The sequence below is a fragment of the Pseudorasbora parva genome, chromosome 19 (genome assembly GCF_024679245.1).
Source record: "Pseudorasbora parva isolate DD20220531a chromosome 19, ASM2467924v1, whole genome shotgun sequence".
In the NCBI taxonomy this organism is placed as follows: Eukaryota; Metazoa; Chordata; class Actinopteri; order Cypriniformes; family Gobionidae; genus Pseudorasbora; species Pseudorasbora parva.
In genome coordinates, this window is record NC_090190.1 from 25285806 (window position 1) to 25301976 (window position 16171).

General features: G+C 37.2%; 2 protein-coding genes across 2 annotated transcripts in view; both read right to left on the reverse strand.

The window, feature by feature from the left end:
* Positions 1-4230: 4230 nt before the first annotated feature.
* On the reverse strand, positions 4231-10353 carry LOC137047866 (transcription factor Adf-1-like). Its single transcript, XM_067425769.1, has 3 exons — positions 5437-10353; positions 4752-4909; positions 4231-4418 (listed from the first exon to the last, which is right to left on the reverse strand). The coding sequence occupies exons 1-3, from the start codon at positions 5543-5545 to the stop codon at positions 4383-4385; spliced, it is 303 nt and encodes a 100-aa protein (XP_067281870.1). The 5' UTR covers positions 5546-10353; the 3' UTR covers positions 4231-4382.
* Positions 10354-10629: 276 nt separating this feature from the next.
* Positions 10630-16171, reverse strand: part of LOC137048182 (T-cell differentiation antigen CD6-like) — a 60807-nt gene continuing 55265 nt past the window's right edge. Inside the window, exon 14 of the mRNA XM_067426220.1 lies at positions 10630-12024. Coding sequence (XP_067282321.1) covers positions 11891-12024 — 134 coding nt within the window. The 3' untranslated portion in view covers positions 10630-11890. The remainder of the gene's footprint in view (positions 12025-16171) is intronic.

Sequence of the window (16171 nt, forward strand, 5' to 3'; positions counted from 1 at the left end):
CTAAACATATATATATATATATATATATATATATATATATATATATATATATATATATATATATATATATATATATATATATATATATCAACATCATATACACACATAAACAAACACAGAAAAATAATACTTTGTCAAATGACTTCACTTTATAAATTATCCTCCGATGTATAAAAATAAGAGGAATAGTCTTTGGAGCCCCACCCAGGGCTAAACAAGGAATGGTTGCGACTAGAGCCTAGGCCGGTACATTATATATAGGGCCAACGTTTCCGCCCGAACCCCTATTGACGGTGCACCAGCACACGGGACTCCGCCATAACAAACAGACAAACAAAGAAATGGTAAGAATAAACTCAAACTATTCGTTAAAGAGTGAGCAAAAGTTTAAATAAAGTATATTAAACCCAAAATAACATTGTTGTGAATTGTTTTTACTTACTGCAAACTAAATTGACATTAAACACCTAAACAAACTAACCTGACTGAGGCTCTGCCAACAACTGTTACAGCGTACACATAACCAGTGGTGCCACCATAGACATCATCATATAGGTGTAACGTTATATGTCTATGCCACTCTATCATTTTGAGTTATATTAATAGTTTTTAATGACTCTGTACGATTTCCTCTATGATGCCATATTTCAGGTCAAGCTAAATATTCATGACACTGTTATAAAATAATTTGACAGAGTATTGACACTTAATGACATGTTAATGACAAACTCAACTTGTACCACTGTAGTTTAGGTCAAGAAATGCAAACATTAATGGGGGGGGGGGAGGGTTAACATTAGCATTACTCTGAAACAAGTGCAGTTATTGCCTTCATAAGCAACCATATTTTCTGCTTAACTTTTATTAGGCTCCGCAGGTCGAAAGAAAATAGTTTTTTCACAAAAAAACATTCTCTGCAGTCCGAGCGCGATGCACTGAAGCTCACTCTTGCTCATATCTGAGGTAAATCATTAACACCATCATCACTACTACAGTACATGTGTTTTATTGAACTAAATACATTACAATCGGCTAAAACTAATAAGCAGCAGGTTACTTTTCTGGACAAGAGCACTCCCGAGTCCATGTTTCTCTCACTGCGGCACAGCTCGGCGCATACACAAAATACGAACAGGAACGCGCATCTCTTAAAGGGGCCACACTATATTCCTACTTGTGGAATATGGTGTGCTCACAGGTCCGCAATACAGCTTTTGAACTGTGCCGTGTTCTGAATTAAACTGCTAGTGTAAAAACTCCCATTATTTATATTCTTAAAATGAGAGAAATCACTGCTTATTCTGAATTGTTGGCTTAAGAGACATGAACAAGTTCTTTGAAAATCATCTGTGACCTTTGGTACATGTCTAGTCTTCATGCTCAGAGTATGATTTATAATAAACATACATTTGCATAAAGCATGCATTTTTCTCCATACCCATGTTGATTAGAGTATTAAAAACTTGAAACATGTTCATTTAAGGTACATTTAGAACTGATAAGAATGTGCGATTAAATATTTATCGATTGACAGCCCTAAAAAAATATAAACATAAGAATTACTGCACCACACTATGACCGTTGCTGCACATTGCTTCCTTGCATTCAAGGCACTGCAACAAACCCGCAAGAACTGATACGCTAAAGCTATAGCTTGGAGCTAAAAAAAACTTGTTTTCTCTGATATGGGTGTGGCAATGGCAATTAAAGTTTGAGCATATTGTTTGCAAACTGCAAATTTAAAACAAAGTAGTTGATATGTTGTGTTGTTTTTGTTGTTTAGTAGCCGTAATATGCAGTTATTAGCTGTGTCCACTGTATTTTTTTGTTGGTTTTCATGAGACCCCCCATTGAAATGACCAGGACCCCCCATTGCCCCCCCAATCAAAATTGTGTGGAGCCGCCACTGGGTGTAAGGGAAGTGTTGGTAGTGTAATAATAAATTTAATAATTACAGTTGTAATTATTATTATTTTTTTTTTTAAAGTACAATGCAATGTAAAAACTTGTATGTTATAAAACCTCTCTCATCTGCAACCAGTTCTCCTCACCACAAACTGACACGCACATCTCAACAACTAACACGAACATGCTTCCCTCCTTCTCTCCGCTCTCCGAGGCAGATATTTCTAAACTCATCCTTTCCAATCACCCTACTACCTGTCCACTTGATACAATACCCACTCACCTCCTTCAGGCCATTTCTTCTTCAATCACTCCTGCACTCACTCACATTGTCAAAACTTCTCTTCACACGGGAACCTTTCCCACAGCATTTAAGCAGGCTCGGGTAACCCCACTGCTTAAGAAACCCTCTCTGAATCCAGCCCTTTTAGAAAACTACAGACCAGTATCCCTTCTGCCTTTCATTGGAAAGACACTTGAGCGAGTTGTGTTCAATCAACTCTCTATGTTTCTTGAACAGAACAACCTCCTGGACAACAACCAATCCGGCTTCAAAAGCGGCCACTCGACTGAGACTGCTTTGCTCTCGCTAACTGAGGCACTGAGACTGGCAAAAGCAGCTTCCGAATCCTCAGTGCTCATCCTGCTGGATCTGTCTGCTGCTTTTAGCACAGTTAACCACCAGATCCTCCTGTCAACACTTAAGAAGATGGGTATCTCAGGAACTGCTCTCCAGTGGTTCAGGTCTTACCTCTCAGGTATGTCCTGCAGGGTGTCATGGAGAGGTGAAGTGTCTAAAGCTAGGAACACACCAAGGCGACGCCGATCAACTAGTGATGAGTCTCAGCCAGCTCACGTCGGCAGCGTCTTGGGTCCAAAGTTGCCCTGACACACCAAGCCGACGCTCGACATCCGACGGCCAATAGCACGTCCGTTCTGTGCCTGCGTAAGAGGAAATACCTTTCCGTTCCAGCTGGTGGCAGTAGTCTGTTTTCGTTATTCGAAGCCGGAAACCGGAAGAGCTATAAAGATATAAATCAGCTGTCGTTTTCGTTCACCACACAGACAGATTCGTGCATTTCAGAAATGTCTGATACGTTGCAAATGGCATTGCCATTGTCAGCCCTTGGTCTTTTTCTTGTGGAAGAGGAAAGGAAGAAGCGGACACGAAAAATACGAAGAACGCGCACTAAATGGGTGAAACCATGGATACCCAAAGTGAAGTTAATAAACGTAATTTCGGGAGGAGTACGCCCATCTAATCTTTCAATTAATACCAAGGTATAAAACCAGCAGCTTACCTCTTCCCCTTTTTGGTTCCTGAAGCATCCCTCCTCCTCCCCTGCTCCTCCTTTTGTACACCACATTGGTGGTGGTTGAGGAGAGATCCCTGACACGAGTGTAAAGCGCTTTGGGTGTACAGTAGTACATATGAAAGCGCTATATAAATGACTCATTCATTCATTATTTTATTCATTCAATTTGCCTGTTATAGGGGGGCAATCGGAGCTCGGGTAGAATATCCTCTCCGAGCCCCTCTATAGCAGACAGCAAGCCAAATCTGTTTGCCCTTTTATATGGGCACACTAAGATTATATGGGCACACAAACTCGTGAAGTCGAAATGTGAATGATGTGATACCATAGATTATTACACTTGTTCACCTATCAATTAACTATAACAATAACAGGGCATAGCTCAAACAATACCCTGCAAATTGGCTCATTCAGATGCATTGTGGAAGTTAATGTGACACAATCTGAACAATCAATGGCCACTTACCCAAAGGATTGTTAAAATATATATATAAACGCATTCTGTCTGATTTACAGTAAATTATGTTTGTGACAATGCTTGGTGCTAGTTCAATGAATTATGACAGAATTTGTATATATTTTTTTCATTGGAAACATGCCTATGGTGACATTTCTGCAAAATGATATCATGCTGCCTCTTGCATATCACATAACAGCAGTGTGGAAATGAAATCTCCAGTGGCACAGAAATGTTAATGAAAATAATGTAACACTAAACCATACACTGAACTTAACTGACAGTAACCATGGTAACTGTTAGTTTACAGATATTGCAATTTGATAACAATTTATTGTGAAAGTAACACAATGAAAATGTCTTTATTAATTGAAAATCTATTTATTCTTAAATCAAAACACAAATATAGATGTGTTTATTTACCCTGCTAGTTAGATGTCAAATTGCAAAATAAGGGTTAGAATTCTGCATCATCTTGTGTTTTATGATCCTTTTTTACATAAAGAACTGTGAATGCAAGTACCCAAAGTCAAAGTTTTTTATTTTCCAATGTTCAGCACAATGGGCACAAATAGCTATATAGAGAATAGCTATAAAAGTAGCTATGTAGGTAGATTCAGCCAAGGGTGCACTGCGCCGTAGCTCAGCCTTAATGAAGCTGGACTCCTCATGGGTGCCAACCAGGTGTCACTGTTGGTACCATCTCAGGGTGAACAGGATTCACTTTCAGACAAAGGTGCCTTAAAGAAACAATCAAAATTTGAACGATGTGATACAATAGATTCTTACACTTGTTCACCAATAACCCATAACAATAACAGGGCATAGCTAAAACAATACCTTATACCCTCCAAATGGGCTAAATGGTCAGATGCACATTGTGGAAGTTGATGTGTTGAATTACTTGTAAATAGACCCATCTGAACATTCAGTGGCCACTTTACCAAAAGCAAAATGTTCATTTGTTCAAGTGAAAAAAAAAAGATAAAGAATATATGTGTGTGTGTGTGTGTGTGTGTGTGTGTGTGTGTGTGTGTGTGTGTGTGTGTGTGTGTGTGTGTGTGTGTGTTTACCCTGATAGTTAGATTTGAGGTGCTCTCCTTCCTTTTTGTGTGAGGCTGTAGAAACTGCCGGTGGGTCTTCTGAGCTCCAGAACTTCCTGAGGGTCCATGTTTCTTGTAACGCATGTACTGGGTTCGCAATGAATCCCACCGCTTCTTGAGCTCTTTCTCTGAGGGACAAAGTAAAAAAAAAAAAGCATTAAGCTAAGTTATGTTAATTTCATGCTATTGTAATGTTCATTTTTGTTCTACTGTTAACTGGATGTATCCTGGATGACAGCACTTATTTCATTTTTTTTTTACAGTCGCTAGAACACATTTCTCAATACATTTAGGTCACTTTTGCAAAACTCTCCACACACTTGGAAATCTATGAGGGCTAAACTGTGGATTTATCATTGCTTTTGGACATGAAGACATGAATTAAGTGTTTTGATATTTTTAGTGCATTTTGAATGTGAAATTAACTGCTGTGCAAAGATGAAAGTTGGATAAAAGAACTGTGTTAAGAATTTTGCAAAGTGACCCAAGTAATTGTGTCCAAACGATTATAATAAAAAAAAATATTATTGCCCTTCCTGTTTCCACAAACCAACTTATTTTGGTACAAACACAACAATCTAACATGCAGGTTTTTTATATATATGTATATGGACTACTGAAGAAGAAAAAACTATTGCAAAAAAGGAAATCTTACCTGATATGACAAGATTATTTGCGATCTCACGCCACAGTTCCGCTTTCGCCACACAGTTGACATAACATTTTCCTGTAGTGTGATACAAAGCTGGCCTTTGCTGGATCATGCTGATCAATTTGACATCTCAGATCACATCAAATCTCAGATCATTACCTAATATCATGTATACTTAATTTACCTAAGGCTGCAAAGCCATCCCCTCGCTTCAAACATGGCAGGGCGATAACCGCTGCGACTAAAGATTGCTTTGTACATAATCTTCCTCATCAGTTCCATCTCCTCAGCATTTCAGATAGCCAAGAGGAACTTGATGTTGCAACAGAAACTATTGACTCTCTCTTTACTAGCACTTTAGACATAGTTGCTCCCTGGTGCTTAAAGAAGATTAAAGCAAATAATCCAATGCCGTGGTACAACGAGCACACTCGGGCCCTTAAAACAGCAGCCAGAAAAATGGAGCACAGCTGGAAGAAAACAAAACTCGAGGTTTTTCGCAATTTGTAGAAAGAGAGAAAGGCCATAAAAACTGCTAGATCTGCTTATTTCTCAACTCTTTTAGAAGAAAACAAACACAACCCTAGGTATTTATTCGATACAGTGGCTAAATTAACAAAAAATAAAGCTTCAACTTCTGACGTTTGTAAAAAAACACAGCACTAATGACTTTATGAACTTCTTTACTAGTAAGATTGATAATATAAGGAATAAAATTATAACCATGCAGCCATCTACTACAGTATCACTTCAAACAGAGCATTGTAGTGTGACTGAGGAAAATTACACTCATTCACTGCAATAGGAGTAGAAGAATTGGCTAAACTTGTTAAATCATCAAAATCAACAACATGTATGCTTGACCCTATACCGACTAGGCTACTAAAAGAGATGCTTCCAGAGGTCATAGATCCTCTGTTTATTATTATTAATTCATCCTTGACATTAAGATATGTACCGAAAACTTTTAAGTTGGCTATAATTAAACCACTTATTAAAAAAACGCAACTTGATCCTAAAGAATTAGTTAATTACAGACCATTTAGTATGGTTAATTACAGTTAATTAGTTAATTACAGATCTCGAATCTACCGTTTCTATCAAAAATACTAGAAAAGGCTGTGTCTTCAAAATTTTGTTCCTTTTTAGAAAGAAATGGTATATGTGAGGATTTCCAGTCAGGATTTAGACTGTATCATAGTACTGAGACTGCTCTAATTAGAGTTTCAAATGATTTACTCTTATCATCTGATCGTGGTTGTATCTCTCTATTAGTGTTACTCGATCTTAGCACTGCATTCGATACTATTGATCACAATATTCTTCTGAATAGAATCGAAAATTATGTTGGCATTAGTGGAACTGCATTGGCATGGTTAAAATCGTACTTATCTGACCGTTATCAATTTGTAGCAGTAAATGAAGAGATGTCACACCGATCACAAGTTCAGTATAGGGTACCGCAAGGCGCAGTGTTAGGAGCGTTGCTTTTCACCCTGTGTATGCTACCACTGGGAGATATCATTAGGAAGCATGGCGTTATTTTTCATTGTTATGCTGACGATACTCAGCTCTATATTTCCTCACACCCTGACGAAACCTACCAATTCACAAGATTAACGGAATGCATAGCTGATATAAAAAATGGGATGAATAGTAATTTCCTGCAACTTAATTCAGATAAAACTGAATTTTTAATTATTGGATAGAGAAGCTCCACAAGTACTAACCTAGAATACTGTCTAACACTTGATGACTGCTCTGTCAAGCCCCTCGTCGTCAGTGATACCAATCTTTCATTTGAAAGCCATGTTTCTAGCATCTGTAAAACCACATTCTAACATCTTAAAAATATATCTAAATTACGGCAAATGCTTTCAATGCAAAATGCTGAACAGTTAGTACATGCGTTCATGAGCTCAAGGCTAGATTATTGTAACGCTCTACTGGGTGGTTGCCCTGACCGCTTAATAAACACACTCCAAATGGTCTAAAATGCAGCAGCTCGAGTTCTTACTAGAACCAGGAAGTATGATCATATTAGTCCAGTTCTGTCAACACTGCACTGGCTCCCTGTTAAACATCGCATACATTTTAAAATCTTGCTTATTACTTACAAAGCACTAAATGGTTGAGCTCCTCAGTACTTAAGCGAGCTCTTAACACATTATACTCCATCAAGTCTATTACGGTCTCAAAACTCTGGCCAGTTTATAATACCTAGAATATCTAAATCAACTGCAGGCGGTAGATCCTTTTCCTATTTAGCACCTAAACTCTGGAACAGTCTTCCTAGCATTGTTCGGGAAGCAGACACACTCTGTCAGTTTAAATCTAGGCTAAAAACACATCTTTTTACTATGGCATACACATAGAACATTTTTAACTTTCATTATTCAAATCAATTGACTGATTGTTAGGCTGCAATAACTAGGTCAGCCTGAACCGGGAACACTTCCCATAACACCTGATGTACTCGTTACATCATAAAAAGAGTGGCATCTACGCTAATATTAGTCTCTCTGTTTATCCCGAGGTTTATCCCGGATCCGGACCGTGTCCGGATCGGATGGTGGACCTGCGCCTGGACATGACCAACGCATCCTGGAGTGTCTGCTGAGACCGTGTCAATTGGTTTCTCCCAAGCCTGCAGTCTCCCTCTCATTTACTGAAGCTTTCGCGCCTTGATCGCCCCCCGGTGACCGGTCCCAGTATAGCCGCCCCTCAGTGATTTCTAATGGACGCGAGGCAAACTAAATAATAAAATTACACTTCAAAATGTTTTCCCCAAAGTTAGTTTATGTCACTGAAGGCAGTTATCATCACGATGATTTCATTTCAGGTGTTCGTTTTAAAAATAAGTTTAGTTTGAGTTAGTTATTTGATGCTATAAAAACGGGGGGTGTGACGTCATGATTGACAGCTGAGACTGACGGCTTCTCTGAGTGAAGTTGTCACTGAGGCAACTAATTTTTGGGAGCAGATTAGACCTTTAGCTTTAATTCCTACATTTCCATAACTGTTTATTTCACACCAAAATAATTAATTGTTCTGCATCTGCGAGAGTGTGGGCGGGCTTTTGATATCGCGACTGTACTTTCTGCTCTATTTCCTGCGCTCTACTGCGCAACTCCGGTCCCGAAATCGCTACTGCGCAGACTCGGTCCCAAGATGTCCGCGCCGTGCAAGGCCGTCTGAAAGCTTCAAATCTGCCAAGCGGAAACGGATGATGTCGAGTCGTCCATATTTTTTTACGGTCTATGGTTTCTCCTCTGAATTTGCCTCACCGGCACACCATGCTCAAAAAAAACCTGTCTCCGGCACAATAATTCCGATCTTTCATGTATTCATACTCTTGTGTAATCGACGCACCATCCTAAATAAACCTGTCTCTTCCGTGATGCCCTGAAATTTTGAATAATCTGATCTAATATGATTTCAGACCTGTAAGGTTGCCAGAATAATAATCATACACGGTGTGTTAATAGGCCAGAGGAGAACTGGCACCCCGACTGAGTCTGGTTTCTCCCAAGGTTTATTTTTCTCCATCATGCCCGATGGAGTTTTGGTTCCTTGCCACTGTCGCCTTTGGCTTGGCTTGCTCAGTTGGGGACACTAAAATTATGATCAAAGTTATTCAACTAGTTATACAGATAAAATTTATGAATTAGGTTTTAATTAATTCTATAAACTATAATACGGATCTGCCAACATTGTCACTATATGATAAACATGTCATCTACATGTCATCATTAGGCTCTGTCATTCAGAAACATGGCTTCTTCTATCCCTGCTATGCTGATGACACTCAACTCTACTTCTCATTTCAACCAGATTATCCTACAGTCAGTGTTCGTATCGCTGCCTGTCTGACAGACATTTCTGACTGGATGAAGGAGGATCACCTTCAACTTAATCTTGCAAAGACAGAATTACTTGTTGTCTCAACCAACCCAGCACTTCATCAAATTTCTCCATTCAGCTCAGTTCATCAACCATAACTCCATCCAGGACAGCCAGGAACCTTGGAGTTGTGATTGATTACCATTTAAACTTCACTGACCACATTACTGCAACAGCCAGATCCTGCAGATTTGCCTTATACAACATTAGAAAGATTAGACACTTCCTATCAGAACAGGCTGCACAACTCCTGGTCCAAGCTCTTGTTCTCTCCAGACTGGACTATTGTAATGCTCTTCTAGCTGGCCTTCCAGCATGCACTATCAAACCCTTGCAACTAATTCCGAATGCAGCAGCGAGAGTGGTCTTTAACAAGCCGAATAGAGCGCATGTCACGCCTCATCAGGCTGCACTGGTTGTCATTGGCTGCTCGCATCAAATTCAAGGCACTGATTCTCACCTACAAAACAACCACTGGCTCTGCACCAATATACCGACTCGCTTGTTTAGACTTACACACCCTCCAGAAGCTTGCGTTCTGCAAGTGAACGGCACCTCGTGGTTCAATCCCAAAGGGGCATGAAATTGCTCTCATGGACATTTTCCTGGACCGTTCCCATCTGGAGGAAAGACCTGCCAATCTGTATTCGTCCAGCTGAGTCTATTAGCAATTTTTTTTAAAACATCTTAAGACACATCTTTCCCAATTGCACCTGACCAATAAAGACTAGCACTTACCTATCCAATTAAATTTTCTGTTTATTTGTCACAAAAAAAAAAACAAAAAAAAGTTCTTGCAGCTCTTGCAGGTTGTTGGCCTTGTTTGTTTCGTTGCTTCTTTAGCTCCCCCCTTTTTGTAAGTAGCTTTGGATAAAAGCGTCTGCTAAATAATTAAATGTAAATGTAAAATGTATGTACACAATAAGTGCATTGTATCAAATTATTAATTAAAAGTACATAGTTAAGGCCACCTACCCTTAAAAAAATAAAGGTGCCAGGAAGAACCAAAAGTGGGGTTTCACAGTGATGCCATAGAAGAACCATTTTTGGCTGCCCAAATAACCATTTTGTGAAATGTTCTTTAAAGAACCATTTTTTTTCTAAACATTTTATAGTCTAAAGAACCTTTTTTCACTACAAAGAACCTTTTGTGCAATGGAAAGGCTCTTTGGATAATAAAGGGATAGTTCATCCAAAAATTAAAATGTGTAGGTGTGTTTTTTTTTTTTTTTTTTTTTCAGTAGAACACATGCAGTATACGAGCAGAGGTTGGAGTTAAAAATCTTAATTTGGGTTCTACTGAAGAAACAAACACACCTACATCTTGGATGCCCTGGGGATAAGCAGATAAACATAACATTTTCATTTTGGGGAGAGCCATCCCTTTAAAGGTTCTTCTTGGAACCATCGACCCTGCCAAAGATCCATTTAAGAACCTTTATTTTTAAAATAAAATGGGTCCAATTCTGTTTAAGTTCCAGCATTCAGATGTCTCCATGGCAAACAAGTAAGTACATTGTGTTAATAGAAATCATATCAAATTCATCACTTATGCAATTGTAACTGAACATTTTTTTTGTGTGTATTTAACATTTTAATAGTCTGCAGCAGCCGTCAATACAGCAAGTCAGGGCAGGGTGCCTTCAGTTACAGATGCCGGCTTAAATATCAGATAAAAATTCTAAATTCTTTAGAGCACCTTGAATTTAAATGGTCATTGGTTGTGGTTATATAATCAGTCTTAAGCATTTGGAGTCAAAGCACTTGCACTTGGCTATAAGTAATGTACTTTTTACACTGGTATGCACTCAGTGTACACACTGCGCAAATAATAAAAAACAATGCTTTTCTTATTTAGTATCTTTGTCTTGTTGATGCATTTAGAAAAATTACATAAGATATTTTTTTCTGGAAAATAGTTTTTTTTTTAAACGAGCAAAATTTATCTTCAATGGGGTAAGAAAAATAATCTTGCTTGTCAATCAATCAATCAACTTTATGTATATAGTGCTTTTACAATGACGAGTGTTTCAAACAGTGTATGGTTATTATTCTGGCAACCTTGCAGGTCAGAAATCATAATAGATCGGAATATTCAACATTTCTGGGTATCACGCAAGAGATGGTTTTATTGAGGATGGTGTGTCAATTACACAAGAATATGAATATTTGAAAGATGGGAGTCATCAGTCAACAGTTTCTGTTTGAAATAGCTTTTTCTTGTTTCTGTCCCAAATAGAAACAAGATTATATTTCTTACCTCATTGGCAGTGAGGTAAACACACTTATTTTAAGAATTTTTAGATATATTTAGACTGGAAACCAGACAAAAATGCTAAATAAGAAAACCATTTTTTTGCAGTGTATGCAGTGTTATAAAAGCTTGTTAAAACATTTAGCATGAAGTTTGATTACACTATGTAAAAACAGCCATGAATGAACAAAGAAATAACATTAAAAACATTGAAAGTCTAAAATAAGAATGATGTAAAATGGCTCTCAGGTATGGTGTTTAATTGTACTGTACTAATGGCCACTATATCACAATCTCCAACTAATGTAAGTGTTTTGGTTGTTGCATATAGTTGCCAATGTCATCATAGTCACTTTCAGAAGAGACGGCCACATCATAGCTGACAGGTGAGTACAACGGGGAGTCCTCTCTGCTGCTGCTCCCTCTATCTAGCCCTGATAATAAAAGAAAATACATAGAAATTATTTTTTTGTGCAAAAATCTTTAAACATCATAAAAATGGTCAAGAGGTTTGTTTGTTGCAAACAGTATGGAACTGAATGCACCACCACCACCACGGTACAATTCCTCATCAAATCACTAAAACATCAATTTGGGGTGTAAATGTATATTTTCTGTTGGTGGTAGATACACAAGACAAATCTTATGGATTCCTGCTTCAGAAAATCTTCATTATCTGAGTCAAATTTAGAAAGCAGTCTTAGAAAGATATCTACAGTCCTTAGGAACTTAACCATGGCCTACACTATATCATTTGCAGTTTTGCTCTTAACCCTCCTTAACTTTTTGAATAAGCTAGGGGTTTGTGGCTGTTGCACATTTTTGACTGGTAAAAGAGTGTTACTTGTTATCATGGGCGTCGCTAGGCCCTTTTTGGGGGGGCTTAAGCCCCCCTAAAATTATGCCTCAGCCTCTCCCTAAAAAATACGTGATTAACCTTTAAAACATATGAAACTGGCGGCAGGCTTAGGCTTCGTCCCGTCTTTTGGTCTGTCTGTGTTGAGTTCTTCAATTCGCTGCCGCAGCCACGCCAAGCAGAGCGCAAGTCAGAAGCAGAGGTGTGTGTGAGTGTGTGTGTGTGTGTGTGTAAATCTGAGCCTCATTGGTCTGTCACCGCTCGTCAATGTCAAAATATTTGAGAAAACCAATCAAATCAGAGTAGGCGGGCTTTATGTTCACACAGAAACTGCTGAGGCCATGAGCGCAACTCAACGTAAAGTGAGAGAAATGTAAGCAGTTGAAACAAACATTTATGTTTGACAGCTACTGCTTTAAAATTTGGTGACTTTTTCTAAAATATCTATCTATACATGCACAAAAACACTGGGCTCGATTCGGTTGCTCTGAAGGTACGTAAAAATAAAAATAAATCACTTAATGTTGTCTTTGGGGTCAATATAACCCCAATTGAAAATGAATGGGAAATGCAAAAAAAAATGACCCCAAACAAAATCTATAAATCCAGCATAAATCTGAAAATTTTCACACAGGAATGAAGGCGTGGTACTTGAGCACAAATGCAATGTAGAAAACACATGCTCACACACACACACACACACATGTATGACTGCCATAGAGAACATTTGTATATAATTTGGCAAATAAAATTAGCCAAAAATGCATCAAAAAAAGATATAAAGGGGTGAGACCTAATGCACACACACACACACGCACACGCACACACACACACACACTCTCTCTCTATCTCTCACACACACGTGCGCGTGCGCACACACACACACACACTGGCACAAAGACACATGCTCTCACTCGCTAGCTCGTTCACTCGCGCACGCATGCGCACACACACAGGTTCAGAGAGAGCAAGACAGAACTCAAACAGAGATGAAAGACAACCGATCTTTTCCACTTTGAGAAAGTTTATGTTAAGATGTAAGAGCTGCATTTGTGTTTTAAAAAACAAAGAAGTTGTTTCTACGCAAAAGATATAACAGAGTGTGTTTGGTGTCCCGCACATGGATCATTCTGTGCTGGCAAAATGGCGAAGAGCTGCACTCTTCCTGAGACCCTGGACGATGGGCGTATCGATATGAAGTATCGATATATCGATACTGGTGTGAGTATCGAAAGTATCAATACTCAAATAAAAATATCGATACTAAGGTGTTTTTTTTTTTTTTTTTTTTACCAGTAATTTTGTTTATTTAAAAAGATTATTTAAAATGCATACAATACAAATTAACTATGTTAATTGTGTAGTAGAGGACTATTTTCCTGCTCATCTTAACCATGATCTGAATGCATGCAAACGCTACAAGACAGAACCAAACGATCACAGAGAGAGCGTTCGTTCACTGATGACATTATTCAAACAGAACTGCGTTTCCCAAAACTATCATAAGAAACCATAGATGCTTTTGAACACACAGCCCAGAATAATGTTCATCAAAAGACAGAAAAACATAATAGTTTGAGTTATTTCACAATAAAGAAATAGAAATTGTAGCCTACATAGTGCAATCACACTCTTTAAATGTAATGTTAAAAGTTGAAATTGATCATGTTTTATGCTATAACTAATATTAATATAAATTACTTTCAGAATAAAAAGTTTGCATTTTATGGGTGCAAGTGTTTAGTCACTGGCAGCCCCTTGTTAAACTGAACCATGTTTTTTTTTTTACTACAGTAGCTGTAGTTCAAATAGGCTAGTATTTGTAGATTGTTAATTTCACTACTACTAAACATTTTATCAATGTGTTAAAAAATTAGGATCTAATAAGTTGCAATTAAGGCATATTGAATGTTAAAATACCTTTCAAATTTTGTTAAGTGGGTATTTTTACTCTTAGTCATTTAAATAATTTAATATATTTAATCATTAAAAAAATAAGTTTAAAAGTATCGTATCGGTATCGATATCGGTGATACTGGCCTTGAAAGTATCGGTATCGTATCGAAAACAAAATAAGTGGTATCACCCATCCCTGCTGGATTCCAGGAAAAATGAAGAAAACCTAGAATACTTTGAGTCTGGGGAGACTCAGTGTCTGAGGACTGCAATCCCCTTTACTCCTGTGCATTTCTGGATATTATTATTATAATTATTATTTTTTATTATTTATTCAAATTATTTATTTTATTTTGTCTACATTCTAAAGTTAATTATTTTTACAAACTGACTGAGTTTTGTGTGACTTATGAGGCATTTAGGAGCACATTGGATATTTCACATGCTAGCTTATGGTGTAGTTATGTATTATTGTGATAAATATGTACAAAATTACTTCAAATCTTCCAAAACACAGCATTAATGTATAAACGAGAAGTAAACAAAAAAAATGATATATTATTTGTATTATTGAAAATGTATATATTTTTTGCAATTATAGTTTAAATTTTGGGGTAACACAGACCCCAAAGCCAACATTTGTAAACAGGAATGAGGACCACTTGAAGGTTAAGTTAGAACAATAGACAAAAATATTAAGGCAAATTAATTTGTCTAATTTCGTCATTTTGAGTTAAAAATATGCCTGTGATTTATAATGTACCCTAGGCCTAATTAACTTACAAGAAATATTAACAAAGCCATTTTCATCAGATTAGGCATATTGATAATGAATGTGTATATATTGTAAATTAATATAATTCCATTTGTAACCTACAGTAAATTTAAAAAAATCTGTTTGTTTTTTTCAGTATTGGGCATATTAGTTATGAATGTGTTTATATAGTGAATTAATTTAATAAACTTAAACTTTAATAAACAGTAAATTAACATGTATAAGAAAATTATTCATAAAACCATTTTTGTAAACCATATTTTTACTTTCTTCACTGATGAAAATGCAAAAACTAGTCTATATCAGTCAAAGCTCAGCGTTATGAGGGGAAGAGACAGGGCAAGATAAAAACAGAGAAAAAGAGAGATGTGGAGATAAGAGACAAATAATCTACTGCTCAGTGACATGGTTTTCAAGCTATTGTTATCTAATATCTTGGCCTTCAGAACATCTTAAAATGCACATATGTAGATAATAGAATTCAAATTTTCTTGGGGGACCATGCCCCTGAACCCCCCTAACATTTGGGATTTTGGTGATTATAAACCTGCCTACATTATTTGGTACGATTAATGCATGTAGGCTACAATATGGCCATGCAATAAGGTATTAATATTAGCTTTATACGTAATAATTAACAGCCCATACCCTATTGGTATGCATGTTAGTAAACTACTAGTTAATAGCGCAATTTGGACCCCAAACTAAAGTGTTTTTTTTTTTTTTTTCATAGGCTACCCTCAATGCCTAAGCCCCCCTAAAAGGAAAATCCTAAAAACGCACCTGCTTGTTATTTGTTTAAGAAAACATTAACAACAAAATTATGCTCTTTTTAGTCAGTTTTAAGTTATTTAGATTTTATGTACCCCACCGTTAGCTGTAAAAGTGTATCTTGTTTTAATTGCTTCTATAGAACTTTTGCAATTTCCGATGGATTGCATATAGCTATGCGCAAGACAGGGAGATTTGCCGTTTGTGAATGACAGAGCAGGAGTGTATAAAGGAAAGGAATAAACTGACTGTTAAAAGTACCAAAAAAAAAAAAAAAAAAAAA